Source organism: Colias croceus, chromosome 21 (assembly GCF_905220415.1).
Source record: "Colias croceus chromosome 21, ilColCroc2.1".
Classification (NCBI taxonomy): domain Eukaryota; kingdom Metazoa; phylum Arthropoda; class Insecta; order Lepidoptera; family Pieridae; genus Colias; species Colias croceus.
The window spans coordinates 5,553,391-5,578,458 of NC_059557.1; the positions used below are offsets into that span (position 1 = coordinate 5,553,391).

General features: G+C 36.3%; 1 protein-coding gene across 1 annotated transcript in view; it reads left to right on the top strand.

Moving 5' to 3' along the window:
- Nucleotides 1–25,068, top strand: part of LOC123701157 — a 171,193-nt gene that overhangs the window by 128,510 nt on the left and 17,615 nt on the right. The window contains exon 4 of the mRNA XM_045648553.1: nucleotides 3,383–3,515. Coding sequence (XP_045504509.1) covers nucleotides 3,383–3,515 — 133 coding nt within the window. The remainder of the gene's footprint in view (nucleotides 1–3,382; nucleotides 3,516–25,068) is intronic.

A 25,068-nucleotide genomic window follows, 5' to 3' on the forward strand; every position in this document is an offset into this window, starting at 1 on the left:
CTAAGGCCCCTGTTGTATTGTATTCAAACGATTAGGTACTGGTATTTTTCGTAGATTTTATATTAGGTTTTGAGTAAACTGGGCCGTTATTTTCCATTATTATTTCTTCATGTATCGCGTGCGTATCATACTATATTAACACTATTAGGAAAACATTATAAAATAGCAATTTAATGTAGTTCGTATGTACGTTTGTTTACGCACGTTTCTTGCAATTGACCCAATAAGTGTTTTAATTCAGCCCGTTCAATGTCAGTTGGTACTATTAATAGTGCTATTGGAGTTTCTTTTTTTTTCTATTAGTAAAATAGTTCCCAAAACTAGCTTTAATTCCTACACAAGTATTTTTTCTCCTATTACATATTTTACTTATTATCTTTAAAGCATCTTTGATTTAGTTTCTATCGCTAAAGTTTTGGTTTGTCATTAAATTACTTTAGACTCTATTTTTTTTTATTGTAACGACATTTCAATGAGTTCTTATATGAATTATACTAAAGTGTGACACGTCATCATAACAATTGAACTCTGACTAACGCGTGAGTCACTGTACTACAGCGAAATTAGGTTACATCCAAGAGCGATTAGTTAGATGAATAAAAATAATTTTGCAACCTACGTGGGATGCGAAGACGGTACTATTTCCAATCTGCAGTATACATTGCTCGTTATGTTGATAAATTATTATGCGAATTACGTGTTTAGTGAATATACAAAGCAATGAACTACGGTACTCTATTGAGATTTTGTAATGTACTAGTTGTTTCGATTGACCTTGCGGCTTGCATCTGGATTGACTCATAATAACGATACAACAAATAAACATTACTTGAATTAATATCTATTATTGTCACTCTAGTATACATTTGGGATGGAATTGAGCTTTGATCAGAATTGTGTACTTTGAAATTAATAATTATGTATATTATTTATCGGCTCACGTAACATGTTTGGAAAATATACAGATGTTGAATTATTTATGCTTCTAATTATGGTATTAGAGGTATTATTCTGACAATTAAATATTATTGTGATGGTTAGGGAGCCAGGTGCAAATTTGGTTAATTATTTCCTCTCAAGAGATAATTCGTCAGACGCATCAGAGTATAGTATTATAAAGCCTCGTGAACGTCAGCTGGCGCTCGGTTGGGGGGGTGAGCGGTTGTAGCCTCCCACGCACGTAGGAAAAAAAATACATTCATTCATTTCCTCTCAGCTAAAAATTTGTCAAATTGTAGCTAACCCAATATCTCAACGAAAAAAAATAATCAGCTGGTTAAAACATGGTGTATTATACGTCAGCTGGTATCTCGAACATGAAAAAAATAAAATTATTTTCCGTGATTTCCTCTCAAACAAAAATTTACCTGATGATAGCTTATATGTAACTGTGGATATATATATATAGGTCAGCTGGCTGTATCTTGGTGGAAAAACCGTCAGCTGATACTTTGAAAGTTATTACATAGGAGTTAGACAGAAGCATCTATTGCCAATTTATATGCATCAACTGACTAGGTTTTCTTCAACATCGGTTTGCATCAACTGACTGATATTAACAATCAGCTCAAAAATTTTCATCTGAGATGAAATGACGTATCTTTAATTATTATCGTTATTTTTAAAAATTCAAGCAACACACGCTAGCATAATATAGACAGTAATAAGGTACTTGGAGGTGGTTAGTTGTGCGCATGATCGGGGTACTACGTACATTCAGCCACATCGGTAAACATGTTTTTACAAATATTATAAACTGCATTTAAAAATAACTATCATATCATCCAATTCACATAACTACCTAAAAGTGTAACAAATATGAAATAACCCACTAAAAACATTATTTAACTATAATTATTAAGAAAATAATAGTAAAATATATAATTAATAAAGTTATTACTTATCTTTTACGGGGACTTATGTTGATGGAATTCCACGTATCTCGATGATTTTGTTAATGTCTCATTATATTCGAGACACCAGCTGACGTATAATACACCATGCTGTAACCAGCTGATTATTATTTTTCGTTGAGATATTGGGTTAGCTACAATTAGACAAATTTTTAGCTGAGAGGAAATGAATGAATATACTTTTTTTTCTTACGTGCGTGGGAGGCTACAACCGCTCACCCCCCCAACCGAGCTCCAGCTGACGTTCACGAGGCTTCATAATACTATACTTTGATGCATTTTACTAATTACCGCTTGAGAGGAACTTGGTCATAAAATCTGCTTCTGGCTCCCGGACCATGATGAATTTATCATTGAAACGATGAGTTCAATCATTTAGAATTACAATTAATTTACGTTGTAAGTTTTATGTTCGTATGTAGTAATTTTTAATGTTTGATTTCCTTAATTTTACATTATAAAATACTTAGCTGTTTTTAATTGTTAATTATTCAACCATATTTCATAAGCTTTATAATTTTGTAAAGTTACATGTATTTAAAGTAATTTGTTTTATTTAAATTGAACAATGAAAATTATTAAGAGCCAGATGATTATATAGTTAGGCCAACCAATAGAGGTATCGTCTAATCGTGGTCTAATCTGATGCAATAATAAATGATTGAAGGACAGCGGATTCAGTCAATAGAATAGTATGAAGGTACACTTCTTTAACAAGGGCATGTTCTAACTGACAAATTAATAACAACTTTAGAGATACAATTGGGTTTACGAAAAGACTTTAGAGGTACAAATCGGATGGTCTATCAAAAGTTATACACAGTCGAATATGTGATAAAATACTGGGTTATTTTTCTAATTAATAAGCATTTTGCGATGGGCATATAACATTGATAGTTTGCGCGTATATTTATGTGTTCTGTATATAATATTATGTATGTATGTAAATCATTAGAAAGGGTTTTGATCAACGGCGAGTGAAATTAATCCGTGCACGTGCATCATGTCTGTCTGTATGTATTACATATATAATCTAGATTGGTAGTTTAATGTGATATTTAATCCGTTTAATTGAAAGGTTAAATATACATACTAGGTACGTCTAGATTTTGTTTTAATTTCATCGTATTTTAAAGAAGAATCGCTATAATTGTACAATGAATACGAATACTTATATAAAATGATGACCACGTCCACGGCACATACTACTTACCTGATATAATGAAATAAAAGTGAGTGTTTCCAAGATTCATAGTAAATCACACAAACTTACTTTTAGATGTTGTCTATGAATACGAACTTCTGTGTGTACAATAAAGTATTTTTATTATTATTTTATTATTTATACGAGAAACTGAACTTCGTGTCGTAGACCTGCTTGATAGATCTTCATAATTAACCCCACAATTCTTCCACACCCGAAAGACTCAGTTTAAAGACCCACATCTAAAATATATATTTATTTCCAGGTGACGGGCAACAGGGACCGCGTCAGCCAGCAGATCCAGATCAAGCTCGGCGACTACCACCTCGCGCAGACACTGCTCGACGACCCCAGCAAGTCGATAGGCATATGCGCGGAGCCCGCCAGCCCGGCGCCATGTGAGTACCACTACAATTATATTATATCTACATAGGCATTCGATCTTCAAAAACGCACACTAATGTAAGCCGTACATTATGGTGTACTGTTCAGGTACATGCCTGCGTAGGTCAACCGATCATAGGTAGGCTCAAAAAACTGTGCAGGTCTATTCCCACACACGTGACGGTCTATCTGTACAGGTGGACCTGGTCAAGTGTACCATAGCGTGTGTGGCAGCCGTAACACAATATGTGGAGACATGGAAGTAAGATGACATGATTCAACTAGCGTGAGCGAAAAAGAGACAGCTGAAGGCAATTCTAGCTAATAAGCAATATTTCAACGTGCCGTTTCCGGAGCGCTTTTAACCTATCTACTTATAATTGATATTGTAGCAGTTTTAGCACTTGTGCATGAGCGAATGTTTGTGTGATTATAGATAGGAAGATTTATAAGTTAGCGTATAAAATAAGCCGAGAATTCTTCTTTATAGGCAGATGTTTAGAAATAATGAAAAAGTTCTTAACTAAATAGAGACATTTTGTGCTGTAGAATGTTTAATTATAGACAAGTAAACGAGCTGATCATAAATTTTAGACAAAAACTAACAAATTTAACTGAAGTATGAAAAACCTTGGTAATATATTATATATAAGCAAATTTGTGTGCGAATAGAATGCAAACAAAGCAAGGCCAATTTTGATCATTTTACGAATCTAAAAAGAAATAAATATGCAGACTTTAGTATTATATTTAAAAGCTTTGGATGAAATTCGTATGAAGGTTTTAGTAAACTTATATTACGCGTATAAAATAAACATTTATTTATCTATCTGTTTAAACATATTCTAATACTAAATACATACCTACGTAAACCGTTAGATACGTTTCACTTTCATGTGGTTCTGAAAATATCATCTCGACGCATGTATGAGATAAATACTTGAGAACTGTTTATTAGGTAAATATTAACAATTCTATATAATTATGAATCTATAATATGTTAGCTTGCAAGGTTTACATTTGTAGCAAATAGCAATATAGAAAATCAAATTATTGATAATTCATTGAATAGTAAATGTGAGAGAATATAGGACGATTCTCGATTTAGCATCAGAAATGTAATGTTATACTAACAAGTAATAACTTCGGACTGAAATATCAAAATGTAGGTAAAGCTGCGTGCAGAATTACGATTTGTTGACCGAGTTAGTATCTCAATATGATAATCAACTTATGGGTAGTAGGGTTGGTCGCCTTGGCCAAATCTACATAACTATTAAAATTTCATTGTTTGTTTTTTCATTGAATTTCTTCTATCGCGCACATTTCTGGTAGATAGATACATTATTTCCAATTAATAGCTCATAATCAGAAAAAAACATGTAATATAAAATTCACTCAAATGCCTGATACAGGATGGTAATCTTAAAATATCAGGATTTTCACATTCATTCGGGTTTTTCACGCAACATAGTCTCAAGTCTGTTCTGGCCTATATTCGCGATCCAAGATCGTATCAACGCAGCCATCATCAGCGATATAAAGTGCTAAAGTAATGGAAAATACATTGCACACAGTACATAAAATTATATGAATGTGTTTTATTGAGGCCTTGCGGTCAATATAGGTGGTAATTCATCTTATATACGATGTTTTGATTTTTATTCAAGGCTGTCTCATTTGAAAGTTTCTCTATAATAAATGGCCATATTTGCCTGTTTACACACAGTTAAATGTAAAATGCTTCTCATATTCCACGATCAGAATTACTATATACTTACTTCATTTTAGTTCTGTGATTTTTATTCCGTTCACAGCGATCATTATTCCGTTGCAATAAATATTATGCGATGGGTTTTGAAATGGTTGTTAAAAAAGTAATATTTACAGTTTATTAATGTTATTCTCATCTCGGAGGCAGGATTTAATCCTGCCGTCGAGTACCGCATCAGTGCTTTTGAATGTACGCGAAGTCCTCGTTCATTCTGACCCTTTTGTTCGCAGAGTGCACTTTTATATTTTTAATTGTTATTATTATACAAGAGAGAACTAAACGCTCGCGCTAGTATTGCGTTTGGGATTGTGCAGTTTTTGTCATCTTAGTTCTTACTGGCGAGTTGCAACTGTTATAAAAGAATTGATTGCGAAAGACATTCTTTCTTATTAACTATTATAAATAATTTTAATTTATATTAACAAATTTGATAAAATTATAATTAATAATTTTCTGTCTCATTCTGCGTAAAAATACTTCAAATTAAACGTAATAAGGGATAGAGCATCAATTCAAAGAAACATAGAGAACCAACTTAGTAGGAATTTTGAATTCACAAAATCTATAAACGAGATGAAGCTACTAGTTTCTCCTACTATATTTATTCCTGGAATTATTATATACTAGATTTCCGCCCGCGGCTTCGCCCGCGTTTGCAAAGGAAAACCCGCATAGTTCCCGTTCCCTTGGGATTTCCGGGATAAAAACTATCCTATGTGTTAATCCAAGTTACCCTCTATATGTGTGCTAAATTTCATTGTAATCGGTTCAGTAATTTTTACGTGAAAGAGTAACAAACATACATACATCCATACATCCATACTTACAAACTTTCGCCTTTATAATATTTATTATTATTATATACTTGACACCCTAAATACTATGCGATGAAATAATTTTATAGCGGGGTTGGCAACCCTAATTATTTTTGTCCTTTTGTAGGCGTTGCGTAAACTACGAGAAACAACTAAGAATAGGATTTAGGAACCTCAATGACCTTTGTGTTTCAATTACGTGTCTAATTTTATTTTAAAAATTACTTTTATCTTAGAAGAAACTTTTTATCTCTTAATTCTTTGTTTCTTAATTTGTAATACATTGTTGCTTACCGTAGAGTTAATTTGTTTAAATTAAAAATTATGACGTCTCAGATTGATCCCATTCTCGGTTAAAATATATGAATAGATATATCAAAGTTTATATACAAGGGTCCTCGCGGGTTTGTGTGCGTCGATCCCGTTTGATCGTGCCTCTGAAAGGGTTCAAAGATGCTCAGGAGTCGTTCGCGCGGAAATTTGATTTAATTTTGTGACAAGATTGCTGGATGTGTGGTCGTGGTTAATATTTTATATTTGTGTGTGGTTTTTGGTATTGATAGTCTATTGATTATTGTGTTAATGTGTTGGGTATGATTAGATAGCTTTGTTTGCAACAATTGAGCTTTTGGGTGATAAGGATGTTTGAAAAATAAGCATAAATGATATGGCTCTGAAGATTAGTGGGCTTATATTTAATCAAATGATTATGCAAATTATTTTTCACATTCAAGAAGTTGTAATCTAAAACTGTAATTATTTAAAAAGAGCTTTGTATACATAATAACATTGTGAAATACCGAGTTTCATTTTTAATTCAATGGTTCGTTTTATCTGAAAGCTTCGTGCGCACGCATGGCTGATTTTCAATTTATTTAATTTCGTAACGTTACTATCGCTTTATGTTCATGTTTATCAAAACTTTATTGTAAATACACCTTTAATATACACACTGTAAGCAGTGGGAATGGTATAATCCGAATTTAGTTCATAAAAGGCCACATACGCGGATCCACGGAATCCCGTATAGATTTCAGGTGTAACCGAATATAAAGGAGATTTACGGCGCGGTGGAAAACTTTTTATATCTTACGAGATTATACGCGGGTGTAATTTCGGGAAGGCATTACCATAACAAAGGCCGAGTTATTTGATACGCGGTCTCTCTCGAGCGCTGAGCGTCTGCTGAGGCTCTAGTACTTTTTCACGACACTCGCCGCGCCGTGTTTGATGAGATTTGCATAACGAATGCTTTTAATTTCTGCTGAATTTCACTGAGAGCTAGTAAGGCACGGTGGGGATTTAATTCCGTGATTGTTATACTTGCTCCCGGATCCGGCTTTTGTGTAATGGCTACGCGAATAACCTTGATTTTCAATTCATAATACTAATTAACATTGTGCGGGTTGTTTGTTTTGTATTTATTAAGTTTTGTGCGCGTCTATGATGAATATGTTTATTAACTGTTCTACTCTCTCACTTAATTTTAAAATTGGTTTTACGCTTATTATGTGTAATGTTTGGATTATTGTATTAATGATTTTCCAATCTCATTGTCCGTTTATGATCCTTTAATAGGTAAGGTATTAGGAAAACCCAATATTACATAATATGAGATATCATTATTATTTTAACTATGTCTAGACAGTTCAAAGGATCTTATCTGTTCGTAAAGTTCAACAGTTGTTTCGAATTAAAATATTAGAGCCGGTAAAAACCCGTCGGTTTATCCCATCTCTAAATTAGCAGGAAAAACCCGAAACGACCATAACACTAAACTTCAACGAAACAGCGTACACCTCGCGCAGATAGACATAATTTATTTATACGTCCTTTCAATATTTTCACACCCGAGGGCATAACAGAATAATGTGTAATGTTTGCAAAGGAGGCTCCCGTCCCGCGGCCATTTTTTTACGTGACGATTTATTGGCGGACCGCTGGCGTTGTTGGTTGATAAATGATTCATACGGGCGTCACGCGCGGCCCTTTGTTGCCGACGAGACGACGACGGCGCGTCATATCGTGACACCGCGTGACACGCCGTGACACGGTGCGACGCTGACACCGCCGTGACACTAATCTATCGGCCTGCGGCTCGGACTACTGCGTTCAGGACGGGATCGTCTTCAAGTTGACCCAATTTTGGTAATGTTGTTATTGTTGCCTTGTGGCTTTGATTACGGAGAAGTAGCGGTTTTGAATGAGTAATGTAACCTGTAGGATTGTTTGCCGATGTGCAGAAATCATAACATTAGAGTTTGCATTTGTAGTGAAATGAGTTTGGTACAAAATACAAATCATCAAGTTCTTCTTCTCAAGTGTAGAAAATAGAATACCAATACCATCCTCAAATAATAAAGATTCACAATATTGTTGAAATGAAATTTACAAACTAGAAACTAGAAAATAATAATATGATACAATTGTTCCAACTTTAAGATTATGCGTGAACGTGTACGAAAATAAAGTACGTACCAAAATTCACGATCTAATATATTAATGTCATGTAAACTTTCGTACCGTCTTCAACAAAACTGTCGCGCATTATGTAATGTTCTCCTGAAATACTGACATGCCATTTCAATAAGTTTTAGCCCTGGGCCTCAACTATTGATACTCCTCTGATCTTTTATAAGTTTGCGCAAGTCTTTTAAGTATAATTTCACTCTCATTTTCACGTTGGAGGCGACTTTTATCACCGACCCGTGCGAAACTTATGTAATAATCTGAAGGAACATATCGCTCGGTTCTCTAATATCTCATAATAACGAGCGACTTAAGAATTAGACCGTAAATTGGGGAGAGAGAATTTTGTGACTTGGCCTGTATAGCTTTCTTGTTGAAATGTTCTTCTTTTCTTATCTATCAGAAACTTCGACTGATCTAAAAGAGCATTAAAAATATTTTCTTACAGTTAAATAAATTATCCGCTATCAAAAGAAAAATAAATCTTAGTAGGTATATGGGACAAGGAAAGTGCGCAAATATCCTGGTTCGCCGATAAGGAAGTTATTGTAGTCGTTATCGATGAATAAATTCCAATGGCACCACACCTTTAGTAAATAAATTCTCCTTTGGACATCTCGACAAATTGACCTTATATACACCAGAGAACACATTGTATGAAAAATGTTAGAGATAGTTTATTTATTTTCCTCTAGTATTTAATTCCAATTCGTGAATTAATATTATTATTCATGATAGTATTTATAAGCTTTGATGTTTAATGCAAATTAGGTCATTGCCTGATTGTCGAGAGAATCGTCTGATAAAATCATCGGTCGTTACACTATTGCTTAAGCTGGTTGATGCTAATGATTTCTTTGTTGTGAATTATATCAAGATTTACCTATCTCGATCCTGTATAATTGAGTAATGGTGTATCTTTTATATTTATTGCATTTGCTTTGATATATTGAAGTAGATGATTTGTTTGGTAATATTTTTTATGGATGATAAGCGCCAACAAACAAAGCCTATTATGTTATAAGGACTGTTGAGGGCCCTCCGCTCCCATGAGATTATGATTTAGCTTTTTACAAGAAATTGAACAAAATATTTTCACATTTCCATATTTTTATTGCACAGTATTGCAAACTAGTTACGTTAGTTAAAACGAATTCCATTAGCATTGGGAAGCTATTGAGCATAGTGTTTAGAAATAAACGACAGCGCGTATGTATCGTAGACGGTAAATTTGTTTTATCTAGTGGCGCGGCGTATGTGACCCAATTCACAATGCTCGTCGACTGTACGAGTAAATGCTCGTAAAATGTACGTGGATATAGGTGATAGAGTATACCTAGGTGAGATGGAAAAGTTATTATGGATTTAGTGACGTTTTGATGGGTTTTAATTCGCTTATTTATTTGTTGTGATTATGAATCTGTTCGTTTTTTGTCTCGAATTGAGTATGCAGGATTTGTCTCTAATAAATTAGAGATTGTATCATGAAATGAAAAAATATTGCTTTTGTGTCCTTATTTTGTTAATTTGTCTAAAGTTCCTGTCTTCATAATAACGATAATGTACCTAATAGAAATGTACATAATGTAAATCTCTTCTTATAATACTGGCATAAAAATATTGTACTCCACAATAAATAAACATTTGTCGTAAACTCTTCCGAAGTGATAATCCTAATGACTTTCGATTTAATTAATTCATTGTATTCGTAAGAAGTTGAAAATAAAAAAAAGTACCCTTTGTTTTGTTTTGATCACAATAAACGACGCCGAGCGCGAATGACCCAATTTCCTCAGCCCAGATATTTCCACAGAGTAATGGCGTGCAGAGCGAACTGTCGCCCATAAATATGCTCGAATCCACTATGAACTCTTGAAGAAGCGTAATTAGTCTGTGCACTTCCTGAAATATATATGGCCGTATTATTTTGTATTACCGTTGCGCCGGGTATGGAATAATTTTTATGAGACTCAAGCTTTTATTCATAATGGTTATGCAAATGTAACTAGTGTTTATATTTTATCATATTCATTGTAATAGAAAATGATAATTTAAACATCTAACCTGTACTTATAAATGCCTTAAGAACTAACTGGATCTATTCATAACTATTTCTTTCTATCTTATCTTCTTTCTATTATAGTAAATTCGCGGTGCCACAGCCCACAAGCCTCATAAGAGTTTGTTCTATTTATATCTCTGGTGTCAAATAGTTTTCCAAACTCATCGCAATTCTATTATTACTATATCGCTATACTTTACTCAACACTGCACCATAAAAGGCGCATTCCATCAGTTGAAATAAAACAGCACAATATGCAGTCCGAGCGAGCGAAGCGAATCGCGAGTCGACTCTCCGAGACTCGTGTGTCGATGGAAATTGACTTGTCATTTCATTGCCGAGCTACACGGATGATCGAGTACTGGATGTGAACTGTGACACGTGCAAACATCTTTGGCGATAGATTCGAAAGCTGTCGGACGCTTGCTGAATTCAGTCATACTTTAGAATACATGTTGAGCTTAGAAAAATGATTATAATAACGTTATAGGATTTAAATGCTTATTTACTGTGTGTAAATACACATTGGAAGACTTTACATGAAATAATGATAAGTGTATAGTAAAAGTAATAGTTATAGTTTATAAGTTGAGGCACTTCTAGGTATTGTGTGATCTGTGTTGTCTGAACGTGTGCAGTTTTTGTCGCGGGTAATGTCTTGCACTATTTATATCATTACTGAGAGCAATCTGTCAGTTGAGTTAGGGCGTGGCTAGACAGTGTCAATTTTAAAGACATAATATTTATTTTAAAGAGTTATCCCAATACTTTCACAAAAGTTATAGTTGCTACTTAATAATTCAAGTCAAGGGTAAAACTGATTCCTATAAAAATTGATAGCTATTATTAGCTAGTATATAATATTTATGGGCGGTTGTTAACCACTTGCTTCATTGCTTCCTCTGGCATTAAAAAAAACGTTAGTTTTTCGTTTCACGCATTCCTACATTCCTTCCAAATAATCTTTGCTAATGACATTCACCTCTAAATGCGAAACTGTGATTCACATCGTTAATGACCATTGCACACGTCGCCTAAGACGCGTAATGCAGTCAAGAGCGAATCACTCCAATTCAGTAGGAGACAACGCCCCCGGCCCGCGATGTAATGTGCTATAATTGACTTGTCCCACACTATGCGTAATGGCTAGAGCTTTGTCAGATATAACGCGTTCTTAACGCGCGTCAGAACGCTAAACTGACGCTGCGCTATGACGTCGAGGTATATTGTACTATGCGGTAACATACCGTCAAAGTTCAAACAGAGCGCCAGCGCTAGCAGTACACAACGCTGGCGTCAGTTAGGCGCTCTGACGCGCGTTAAGAACGCGTTCTATCTGGCAAAGCCATTAGTGCTTTAGTGCGTGAGCTTTTGTAGCAAATGCGCTTTTAATGCTGTTTAAGCTTGTTTTAAAATGTCACTTTTTTATTGGGGCTTTCCGTCGCTCAGTCAGATGACAATGTAATATGATTGTAACTGGTTTAAAGAATATGTATGAAGTGCGCAATTGCAATTAAACTTCAGATCAAGGGGCAGATAAAGTAAATTGCACTAGATCGTGTTTTTGTTTCGATTGATGGTGAGAAATATTGATTGAATAGCTATAAGTTTGTAAACTAATATTCGCAAAAAAACAAGCACCTGTTTGCTATGATTTTCCATACATTAATTACACGATAAGTGCGCTAATTGACGTTTCCACGTAGTCAAATATTAGACGCATTATCGTATAAGCGTTAATAAGGCCCGTGACAAAGTAATGGCGTACAAACAGAAAGCTATTAAAGCGCTTGAAAAATTTCGCTCATTTGGGAATGCAAGCAAAAGTGAAGTGCAATAAGGCACGAGGAAAGGGGGGGGGGGGAGAAGTGGAGGGAGGGGAACAAAAGTGAAGTTTCGAAACGTTCCAGTGGTCGCCTGCTTTATTCGCTCTTATTATATCGCGCTTACCGGACCCGCGGGGATTAATTTTAAGTGTGTGAACATGGTGAGAGCGGCAGCGGGAGCGAGTAGCGTTTTGTTATTCCCTTGTTGCATTTTTTAACCGACTTCAAAAAAAAGGAGGAGGTTATCAATTCGGCCGGTATATATATATTTTTTTTATGTATGTACACCGATTACTCCGAGGTTTCAGAACCGATTTACGTGATTCTTTTTTTTTGTTCGATGCGGGATGGTGTCGAATTGGTCCCATAAAAATTTTATTCGGATAGGCCCAGTAGTTTTTATTTTATGAGCATTTTTGTCTGTAGGTATTTGTAAATTTTGCAAGTGCAAGTTTGAAGTCGGTTGTTTTTAACGCAGTTATCACTTGTTCATAGCATTTTTCAGTAACAAAACGCTAACGGATTCAATGGCAAACTCATATTTACTGTTCTAATAAAGTAGCACAAAAAACGGCAAGTGTTAATAATAATATTTAAGAAACTTTTCCTCCAAAAGATTATTAACAAAAGATGCTACGTGAACAAATTACACAAGCCGACATAAATTTACTTATTCAATTCCCTTGTACTTTATTGTGAATCGCATTAACATCAGACAAATGACAACACCTATAATCACGACAATTCGTAGTCCCGTACGAAGGTTGTCGTTTTCCATTTAAATTCAATGCAACAAGTAAAATGTTACGTTCAATGTCAGTTTCTGTAGGTACCTACACGGGTACAGTGTTTGTTAAAAAATGTAACCTTACGTATGCACTTGCTCGCCTGCTCCGAGGTCACATATAGCTCTGCTCTGAATGCCAACTATAATTATTGTCCTTTAATAAATTATATAACGCCTCGCGTTATATGCGGTACTAAGTATTTGTATATTTATGAAGAGGCTACTTTACTGTAATAGTATAAATCTGCTCTTTTTGTGTTTTGTTTTAGTAATAATTAATAAGGAATTCTTGCGAAGATTTTTATAAATTTTATTTAATGACATACATTTTATTTTCATATACATTGCTTATGTAGCGACTTACTATATTCAAGTAATGATAAATGGCCATAAAACATTATTGAGCAATAGACGTAATGGTTCGTCACACCTACGTTTTCTTCTACTAGATTTTCCTTAAAAATAATTTGTCAATATACTCTAATGTATTTACATCGATGAAATGAATCAATTCATCATTTGAACATTCAGTATCTCACAGCATTTGCGTAATACATGACGTGTGACTTTTTTACTCTCTATTAATTAATATGAATTAATCGCTTCCGCGTCACAGCGGCGTCATCCTTACGCACTCGCAATATAGTAGCCGTGTATACGGAGTTCGGCCAATGTTTTCTATTGGGACGTTTATGGGCTAGTTGTAACTTTTCGGTTTTATTCCGTTTTTGTTTCGAGTTTGCGTCGTAATTGGTGAATGAGTTGGGTTTTTTTTTTTTTTTTTTTTTTTTTTTTTTTATTGGCACCCGTCATCACAGGGTGTTCGCGCCACCTCTGGATTATAGTCCAGAGACTTTTCTTGCCTTTTTTTTTTTTTTTTTTTTTTTTTTCAATTTTTAGAAATATTAACATACTGGTTACTCACATAATATAAATATAAATAAGGTACTATTAAAATTAGAAGAGCTTAAATTAAATTACAATATTTGTTGTTTCCCTAAGATGAATAAATAAAATAAAATAAAATAAATATAAAATAAAGACAAAATTATTTAGTACAAATTCAATAAAAACACGGCACAAAAACACTCAACTTAATCCTATATCACAGTTAAACTAATATCACACACTACTTATTTCTTTGGTTAACTACGACTACAATATGCTTACAATATTGCAAGAACGCATCCCTACACTTGTCCCCCAGGGCGGAAGGCAGATTCTCACCCGTCATCGCCATGCCCAATTTTTGCTCAATAGCATATCTATTGCTTGCAAAAATTGGGCACTCGAGTAACAGGTGAGGAACCGTCTCCTCTACTCCGGGCTGACATAGACATGACGGATTCTCCTTCAGCTTGAATCTGTTCAAATAGAAGGCGAATCCACCATGACCAGTCAGTACTTGTGTGGTGTGGTGTGTGATGTCTAATTTCCCGACTACCTTGTATGCAGCAGCAGCGCTTGGGAAAAAGAGCTTCGTGACTCCGGCCGTTCCTCCTACGTCGTATCTCCTATCCCATTCGCTGATCGTATCTTGTCTCAAGATACGCTTGACGAATGAAACAGGACACAGATCGTAATCCGGTTTCCTCCTCAACCCCAGAGCGGCCCCCTTGGCTAACTCGTCTGCCCGTTCGTTCCCCTTCAGCCCTGCGTGCGCCTTAATCCAAAACAGGGAGACCTTCCGCCTCTGCAATGCAGCTTTTCGGAGGGCCGCCCGCGTTTGCACGGCCAGAGGATGAGGGGAACTCAGGGTGACCGCCTGGAGCGCCGATCTGGAGTCGCTGAGGACACCAACCTTTGTCGCTCCGCTCTTGCAGGCTATATCTACTGCTCTTTTGAGCGCTAGGAGCTCAGCCTGATAAACGGTACAATACGGTGGCAACGCAAGCTTGATGGCCTTTGTCTCGGACTCACCTTTCCATACGGAAAGGGCGGCTCCGACTCGACCCTCAATTTTGCTGCCATCCGTATAGATCCTATGGACGTGGCTGTCAACCACGTCGGCATAGGTATCCTCATCTACTAAGCCAAACCCCAGCTCTACCTGCTCTGCCGGATGTGGATCCTCAATCGCAAGAGCCATTCGTTCCACCTCCCTGTCCCTCAACACCGCCGGGTGCGACACACCCCTCTTGATCTCATAAAGCCTCGAAGATTCGAGTATTCTGAGATCAAGTGGGAGTATCCCAGCCAACAGCATCGCAGAGTTCAGAGAGACAGTTCGATATGCTCTGCAGATCTTCTGGGCAAAACCCCGTTGAACGGTGTTAAGCCTCTTTCGTACCCCCATCCTTTCCGCTGTGGGTGCCCACGCTGCTGATGCATACAATATAGTTGGTTCTATAACTGCGATATATATAGTCTTAACTACCTGGGGGTTAAGCCCCCAACCTACTCTCGCTGCTCTCGCTTATAGCGGGCGATTGCCTTCTTGCAAACGCTCCCGACATGGTCGTTGAATGTCAGGCCGCCATCAATAATAAGGCCCAGTATCTTAATATTATCGAAATATTGGATGTCCACACTCCCCATTGTAAGTCGTGGCTTGTCAAATTTTAGTTTTCGTGTCGAGAGCAGGGCACATGTCTTGTGTGGCGCGAATTTCAGTTTGTTTCTGACACCCCATTCGTCAATTTTTCTCAGTGTGCGATTTGCCTTGATCTCTATTTCTAAAGCCGTATCTCCATCAAACACTAACACAATGTCATCGGCAAACGCCTGACAGAACACTTCCATCTCCTCTAACATCCATAGCAGGGGATCCAACAAGAGGTCCCACAGGAGCGGTCCACCTATGGATCCCTGTACGCACCCCTTATTGGTCTCCCTACTCACTTCCACACCTGCATACCTTACATTCACTCCCCTTTCACTCAGGTAGCTGCTGATCACCCGCCTCATGTTCACCGGACACCCAACTTCGGCCAACCGCACCTTTATGGCTGGCCACCAGGCGCTGTCGAAAGCTCCCTCTATGTCCAGCGAAACCACAACAGAAATCTTCTTCTCCTCCCTCTTATTTCTGATGTGGCTCACTAGTCTATAGAGGGCGTCCTCAGTACTCCTCTGTGGCATGAAACCATACTGGTGGGGGCTTATTTTGGGCAGCAGGTAGAACCTGAGTCGGGCGACCAACATCTTTTCGAAGATTTTGCCGAGAACAGGTAAGAGACCGATCGGTCGATAGGCTTTCGGTACCCGGTATGATTCCCTGCCCGGCTTTCTCAGGACCACCACAGTCGCCCACTTCCACTGTTTGGGGAAGTAGGCGACAGTGAGGCACCTGTTCAACAGCGCAAGGAACCACTCCGGGTTACAATCTACAGCGTGCTGGCAGATGTCGGCCGTGAGACCGTCCGCCCCGGGGGCCTTCTTGGGATTGAAGGACCTAACGGCTCCCTTCAACTCCTCCATGATGAAAGGAGGATCGTCCGGACCCATCGGCGGTTCGATGTCCAAGGACTCCGCCCGCCGGCGCGTCAGACGATGTTCCTCACTTTCACCACTCTCCAAGTCCACGGGGTAGAAAGTCTCCGCCAACAGTTCTGCAGAGTTTCGGGCGTCGAGGGTTTCACCGCCCTTCGTAAGGGGCAGATCCTCCTCTCTCCTACCGGCTCTGTTCAGCACCCTGTAGATGCCCTCCCAGACCCCCTCTCTATCCTGTTTCCGGCAAAACTCCTTCCAGCTCTCACATTGCGCATCTCTCACAGTCTTTTCATACTTCTCCTTTTGTTCAAGATACAATCCAACAACGCGGTTTCTGCGAACAGGTGCTGCGTTTCGGATCCTGCGTCTCCTCGTGGCAACTTCCTTTTTCATCTGCGCGAGCTCATCATTCCACCACGACAAATTGAATTTTTGTGTGTGTTTTTTGGTCGGCATAGTGTCTCTGCATGTCTGTGTGATTGCTTGTGTGTAACTGTCTATTGCTTCGTCTATTTGTTGTGTGCTGTGTATTGTGTCTATGTCATGTGCAGTCAATTGTCTGTCCGACATCAGCTGAATCAGTTTCTCATGAAACTGAGTCCAGTTTGCCTTGCGTGTGTTAAATATGCGTGTAGTTCGTACTATGTTTGTGCCTGTGGATTTCTGTTGTCTGATGCCGAATGATATGCCGTTGTGGTCCGAGCTCGTGAGACCCTCCTCTACTCTCCAGTTGCCCACTCGGTTCAACAGATCGTCGGAGCACGCTGTCACATCCACGTAACTGGAGAATCTTTTCCCCCCTCTGACGGTGTCGAATGTTGGGATGTCCCCGGTGTTGAGTATGTGCATACCCATTGCTTCCAGTACAGCAGACACATCCCTACCTCGCTGGTCTTCCTTGTCTCCACCCCACCACGGGCTCTTTGCGTTCACGTCACCTCCCAAGACCATCTTATTGGTACCCAACTCCCTTCCTATCCGCATAAGATGGTCCAGGTAGGGCCCTATTGGCTTGTCGGGTTCGAAGTATAAGGACACTACAATCATCTCCCAGGCTTTGGTTCTGAGGGTGGCCACAACAATATTGTTGTTGCTAAGGCGTGCATGTAGCTCGACGTCCAGTGAGTCGTCGAGTACCACAACAGACGCCTTAACTACACCACCCCCTTCCCCATCGCTCTGAAAGATCCTCACTCCATTGTATGTCCTCATACTCCGAGCCCCACCTACGTAGGGCTCTTGTAGTAACGCTGCGCAAGCCTTACGCTTGGTGGCCTCGAGCAAAAGCTCTTTGGTGGCGATTTGGCTCCGCTGGAGGTTGGCCTGCAATATTTGGTACTGGAAGTACTCACCTTGGACAACCTTAGCAATACGCCACCGCTGACCTGGCTAGAGCGTCCCACTTCTTTCGTTCAAAACATTCACGATCAAAGGCGCTGTGCTCAGCGCTACCTTTCTTGGCTTTAGTGCAGAATGAGTTGGGATTAAAGATCTTGTTATTGTTATTTGATATTGTAGAGTGGAATGGAATGTGTAGTGTTGTGAGACAATAATATGACGTAGATGTCTCTGAATAACAATTATGGTTTGTGTGTTGTTACGCTTATGTTGTTTTGATATTCATTGACTAAAGCATATACTAATTTGCTATCAATTTGCAATATAGTTTAGACTTTGTATGCACCTTATTATGATATATTATTTATTATTTATTTTACACAACTATCTAGATACTATTTATTCATATATTTACATGAGTCTTGAGTCATTTTATGCCAATTATGAAAGTGTGGATTATGAAAGCTTAGATCTCGATGACGTGAAATTTTGTGCATACATATGTAAATCTAATGACGATGCAGTACTATGTCGTCATACTATCACGCAAAAGATGAAAGGAACGGTTCAGTGAATATACATATGTAGGAATTGGGTTTTGTTATATATAACACCATTCAATCTAGGCGCGATTTATATGTAAAATTATACCTAATGCATTCAGTACAGGGATAGCTATGATTGTGAATTTAATATTCTCAACATCGTCTGTTAAACGAATGAACCTACGCAGTTTTCTTTTTCACTTTATATTTATTACATGCTGATATTTTAAATTATTAAAATTGTAAAAAACAAATTACATTTTGAAATAAGTAGCATTCTGTAAAAATCTATTAGGTACCTACCATTAAATACCTAATAAAAATTTGATATTTGTTTTTAAATATAGTTTTGTATGTAGCCATATAAAAGGCATTGATCTTATAATTTTATATATTCACTGAACATAAATACTACGAGTAACCATAAATACTAAAACACTACAGGAGGGACAGGCACTCAATAAATGAACATGTAAATGTTAGTGTGGCACTTTTCCACTTAAGGTTCCAACGATTCCCTTTTACGTTGCGCAGACGCATTTAATTCGTTCAAATGTGATCGCTTGGAGAATCTATGTGCTAGATTTTAAATACCATTCCAAAATCTGAGGATTTAGTGACCGATGTTAAGGGGAACGAAATAAACATATTTATTAGATGTTTAATGCGTGTTATTTTTGCTACACTTTGATTTCAATTAATTATTTAATCGTCTTGGTTATATATTTCTTGGTTATAAATTCCTTGATTTTTTTAATATTTTAGATACCTAATAAATGTTGGCTTACATATCATGTTACAATCCATATTTTTATCAAAATACGTGGAATACAAAAATTCAAAATTCAAAAGTATTTAAAAATTAGAATGGGTGCCCTTGATTTTGCAAGGAATGATTTTCCTCCAAAATTAACATTTTAAGCGTTTGTTGTAAATTAAAACAAGCTTACCTGTTGCCGTACTTTATGCTTTTTATTCGTTTTACAACCTTAAAGTATAAACGATAATTTTAGTGATGTGTATATGTAACTATGATTGTATTTTAATGTAATAGGTACGAAAGATACAAGACACACTTAGGAATTTAGGATACAAATAACATTTATTTGTTTAAAACAAAGCTCGGAAAGCAATAGCGTGAATAACAATGATGCAATGGTATTATGCGCTCGAAATACAATATCGCATAACGCCTATGTGTATGTATGTATGTATGTAAGTACACAAACACGTGTATCACCTGACGATATTAATTATCGTAAACTAGCGGCAAGGTCGTCGTAGCGGAGACGTAAACAGTAAACATTGTCGCGTGTTGATTGTTTATGCGGTAGTCGAATGTTGGAAGGTTTCGCGGTTTTTGCTAGTGAAGATGTTGGCCGGTCGCATGAGATTGCAAGAGTTTTATATTAATTAAATTGAAGTTGTTGTGGTTTGAGATAGTGGGAGAGTAAACAGAGGAATGTTAATAATGCAAGTAGTAGTAAGAATCTATAATAATGCGGTTTTTTATAATAGATATGTACTAGGAGGACTCAACTGGAGTTTAGAAAAACTACGTAGGTGTTCAATTCGTTGCGTATTTTTTAATGTAGTTGTCAATTCAATTAATTAAAAAATGGAAATAATAATGCTGTTTATTATTGAATGTTTTAGTTCATAAAAGAAGGTAGAGGTCTTATATTTGTTGCACATTTTTATGTATAAATTCAGATATTATCGTAACGTTTAATATCTTCGTTATAAAGAGCGATTATAAACGTAAAATAGGTTTATAAGTTTTGTTATGTTTCTAAATAATTGCTTAGTTGATAAAATCTCAAGTAATTAAAGCTCTCTTTACCTTATGTATGAGGAAATGCATAATAAAAGCGCAGTTGGAACTTTGCAACTTAAAGCTCTCAAACTTCAACCGATTCTTACTTTGATTAGTGAAGTTTCACTTAAACTTGAACATATCGCTTTTGATTATTTCTCGTAAAACAGGGATATTCTTGTGCTTTTGATTTTCTTTGAAAACAAATTATGCAGGAAATTATTCATAAAATTTATAAGCGGGAAAATTCAATCAAAAATAAATGGTTCTGAAACACTTGGAACTCATCACCTGTAAAAATATAAGTCATGCCTGTCTGTATTTTAATCTTGTATATTAGCTGGCGGCTAGTATTAGTATACCAAATTAAATTAAAAGTTTTTTTTTTTTAAATATGTATACTTTTTCAATAATTTATTCATCATCTATTATATTATATTCAAATAATGATTACACAATAATCGGAGTAGCATCAGTCAGGTAAAAAATATATTATACTAAAAATAAAATAGTTTAATAAAACCCACTTTACACTCGACCACTCGCTCCGGTTTTTATATTGTAGCCGGCGATAATTCAAAACGTGTAATCACAAAATGATTCATACTTAAAGTATTTTTAAAGATCTAAGCATTTAGGGATAGCGGGAAGCGATTACTATGTAATGAATAAGGACAAAACTCCTTCCGGGAATTGTTATTTGCGAGAAACCAAATGATTTATTTAGGAATGGATTTGAGGGTAGAATGTAATTTTTGACAATATTTTTGTCTGTGTAAGTACGGATTAAAGCCTTTGTTGAGGGCAGAATGTAATTTTTAAAATGCGGTGTTACGGGTACGCTTTGATTTTATTAGTTAACTAATTAGTTTAATTTTCATCAATTTCATGTTTTAATCAAACTAATCAGTCTTTCGTCTCTTAGCATCCAAATTAGGAAAATAGTAATTACTAATCAAACAAATTATGTGAATATGTAGTCAAATATTAATCATAAGCATTCACAAATTATTTTCCAAAGATATAATTATAAAGCCAAATAGGGTCAGAAATTGTAAAACGCAAATAAAAGGCTCTTATTTTATAATAATTGGATTGACACTATGATATATAAAAGAGCTAGATACGTTACCCGCTCTCTATTTTGGCAAGAAAAAACTCAGGTAAGTGCCCGAGTTTCACTTAGTCACGCACCATTCAGCGTCGTGGCTGGACGTTCTTTTTGTATTTTAATCGGCAGTTGTTATTACGAAGTACATGAGTGAGACATGTATTATGTCACGTGCGTGAGAGTGAAAGAGAGAACAACTGTATTGGTGATAATGCGTTAGTAAGTAGGTATGTATTAATTACGCTGTTTTTTAGTGCAATGATGTTGGCGTATGCCGCGTCTACTAGTATAATAGGTCATTGGATTGACATGTTATTCTATCAATACACTTTTAAATTGTTAACTTTGCCATTCTCAGTTCACTTTTTACGCTCGCAAAAGTAAAGTAAAGCTACTTGAAAGTTCAAATCGAATGAACTTCGCCGACATGTGAACAATCAGTTGGGAACTTAGTGTTGTGTCTTTTTTGTTCGAGTACTTATAGGAAACAAGATTTTTTTAAAGGAGGAAAATGTATTGTTTTGTCTCTAATATAACGCTTCATTGGGTGAAATAATATCGGTATTTATTTGTTTTTTTGAAGGTTTGTAGAGCTTAGTAAGAGTTGTAGAGCGCGCATTTTCATACATTTTCAGAGATTAATTCAAATCAATCATCAAATCATTTATTTATTTCTCCTCACAATTCCCAATCACATAAATTAATCTAGATGCATACAAAAAATTATAAACAATAAGCTGGAGTTGGAGGAGCTGGTGTCTGAAATGGGTTTTAACCGGTATCACAGATCACCAGGTCCCCGCCCTCGGAACCAAAATACAATTACAAAAATAAGTTTCACATAATTACTTCAAATGTATAGGAATAAAACTTGCTACATACTTACACTAATTTATGCTCTACTTCTTAATCATATATTTTTTTAACTTCTGTTGTTTCGTAAATAGTAATCCAAGGACTAAATATTTATAGGCCTCTTTTATTGGGTGAACTATGTACAGTAAATTTTGTAAAGTTAGACAATAAAAAACGAAAAAGACGACTTTTTTCTCTTGGTTAAAAGGATGTGTTGCATTAACGATACCTGCTATGTATTACGCAATGCACACAATTGAATAGTTGATACTTTAACGTGCCCTCAACTTTCCTTTGAGAAATTAATTCGATGGCATGTATCGAGTACTTGCTTGTATCGCGAGTCAAACAAAAGTTGTACCTTAATTACATGTAATATGCGTTCATGTAATATGCATGAGCCGGTTGGCCTATTTCTCGCTTAATAGATATGTATAGGACACAAGGGAGATGGACTATTGAATAATGCCTTTAAAGAGTATTTTCCGCTGTAGCTGTACTCTGTAGGTACAAGGCTGTCGATAATTTGACAAACACGATGATTCAGTGTAGGTAATGTATGGAAATTATTGGACGACGAAACAATGGTATTAATTACGGCTCGCTGATGTTATTTACGATGTATTGTTGATATGTTTATTTTAGTGGTAAAGGAACTGTTGTGAACTTGATTGATAGTATGTTTGTAGTTATATGCCTTCTGGTTATTAAATTATGAACTATTTATTATCACATATTTTAGTCGATTCATGGGGATTTTATATACTTTTACTATCGATACAAATTGTGTGATTTACAACTGAATAATTCAATTATAAAGTAGAACTCAATCAAACAATGGCAACATCAGGCCGATTAAAATATCGTTAAAGAACTACTAAAAAAGTAAACCTATAACAAATTACATAATATGTATATCGCACTGCGTCCCGTCAAAATATTATACCCCCAACAATCGCACACAACAATGACAGCTCGCGCTGCACAAAATTAAAATTTTCCAACAGGAAATTCATTAAAGCGGCGATTTTTAACGATTCAGTCGAAAGGCGCGCCTCCGTAATTATTCTGTCCGGTCACATGCTTTATTAAACAGTGTTTAAAGCACAATTGAGTATTAAATAAACCCCGGAGCGCCTTTGCATACAAATCTTCGGTACGGCGAGCGGCCGTGGTCACACTGGTGTAGAGTCATTAGACGGGAATTTAGTTAAATTAGATTGTTTTGTAGTATAAGAGTGAAGTGGAGTGAGTGGAAATAACTTAAGAATTTAGTCGTACATGCACTTTATTTGCCTGGAAGAGATTGCTTCTAAGCAATAAAACCAACTGTTGTACACTTTCCATGTATGTGATTCCTGGTAAATGCACAATAAATAATCATAAATAAATAAAATTTGACAACAATTTGAGTAGGTAATATCAAATATGCATGTTTGATTTTATGCGAATACATTTTAGGATGTCACGTCTTATATCCGTTCAAAAGTCTAAATTTGAATATTTTTTTACATAGATAGTTGGTATACGAGTGTATTCCCGCGCGGGTCATGACAGATATTTCCCGTTTCCCATCTGTTTGTCGAATTGGATTTTCGTTTCGGATAAATAGGTTATCGGCCGTCTGCGCACTAAGTGCCGCCTTTTTGTTACAACTGGGAATTGAGCTGAGCTTTGTATAGACATGATACAGTCACCAGACCTTTATGATAATTTATTTGATGAAATTTTAATAAGAAAGTGATAATATTCTATAACTTTTTAGATAAAGTTCGGTAGGCTATCTACGTTAGACTAATTATCTATTTATATCGTATATCTTTGAGATGTTACTTCTGTACCTTTATCTCATGAGTGGAAAGCGCATGCAATGTTGATACAATTTTAATTATTCTCGTAGCTTAATAGGCCATAAATTGTATAAAAATTAGGTACACTATAAACTTACAACTCTGTGTCACGGTATAAGGAAGCAGACTCAATACTTTATCTCTTCACTTGTAACTATGTAAGTTGAAATACATAACATCTGTCGATTCCGCAGCGCTGTGACATATTCTAAATATCTACGGACATATAACATCTGTATATAACCACATAATATAACAGCTAGCTGGTGCCATCCCGCCACTGTGTGAACGCTCAACGTGTTACTAAAGCACTCTCTATAAATCTCAACTAGCGATGTCGATACGCAAATCGCGAAGTTATTTATGTGTTTGCTGTGTTTCCATTGTATTCTAAGTTAGATGTGGCGTACGAAGGGATGCTTGCGTATAATCGTTTGTAGTACTCATGGTGGAATGTTTATATCTATAGGTACTAATATTATAAAGCTGAAGAGTTTGTTTGTTTGAACGAGCTACTCTCAGGAACTACTGGTCCGATTTCAAAAATTCTTTCGGTGTTAGATAACCCATTTATCGAGGAAGGCTATGTATATCATTACGCTAATACCAAAAGGAGCGGAGCCACGCTGGTGAAACCGCACAGCGCAGCTAGTGTATTATAAAATCTGTTCTGTTACATTACATGTTAAATTTTTGAAGAATTGAATTCATGTTTTTTTACATTATGAGGTGTTAAAGTACAGTTAATGTGAGAACATAAAAAGCTAATGACGGTCATCAGTAAAGGTCAAATAATATGCAACAGCATTGTACCATCTGTTTCAAGCGACACTTCACTCGCGTGGGCGAAATAAGTTTCAAAGCGGAATGAAAATTGCAACGCAATT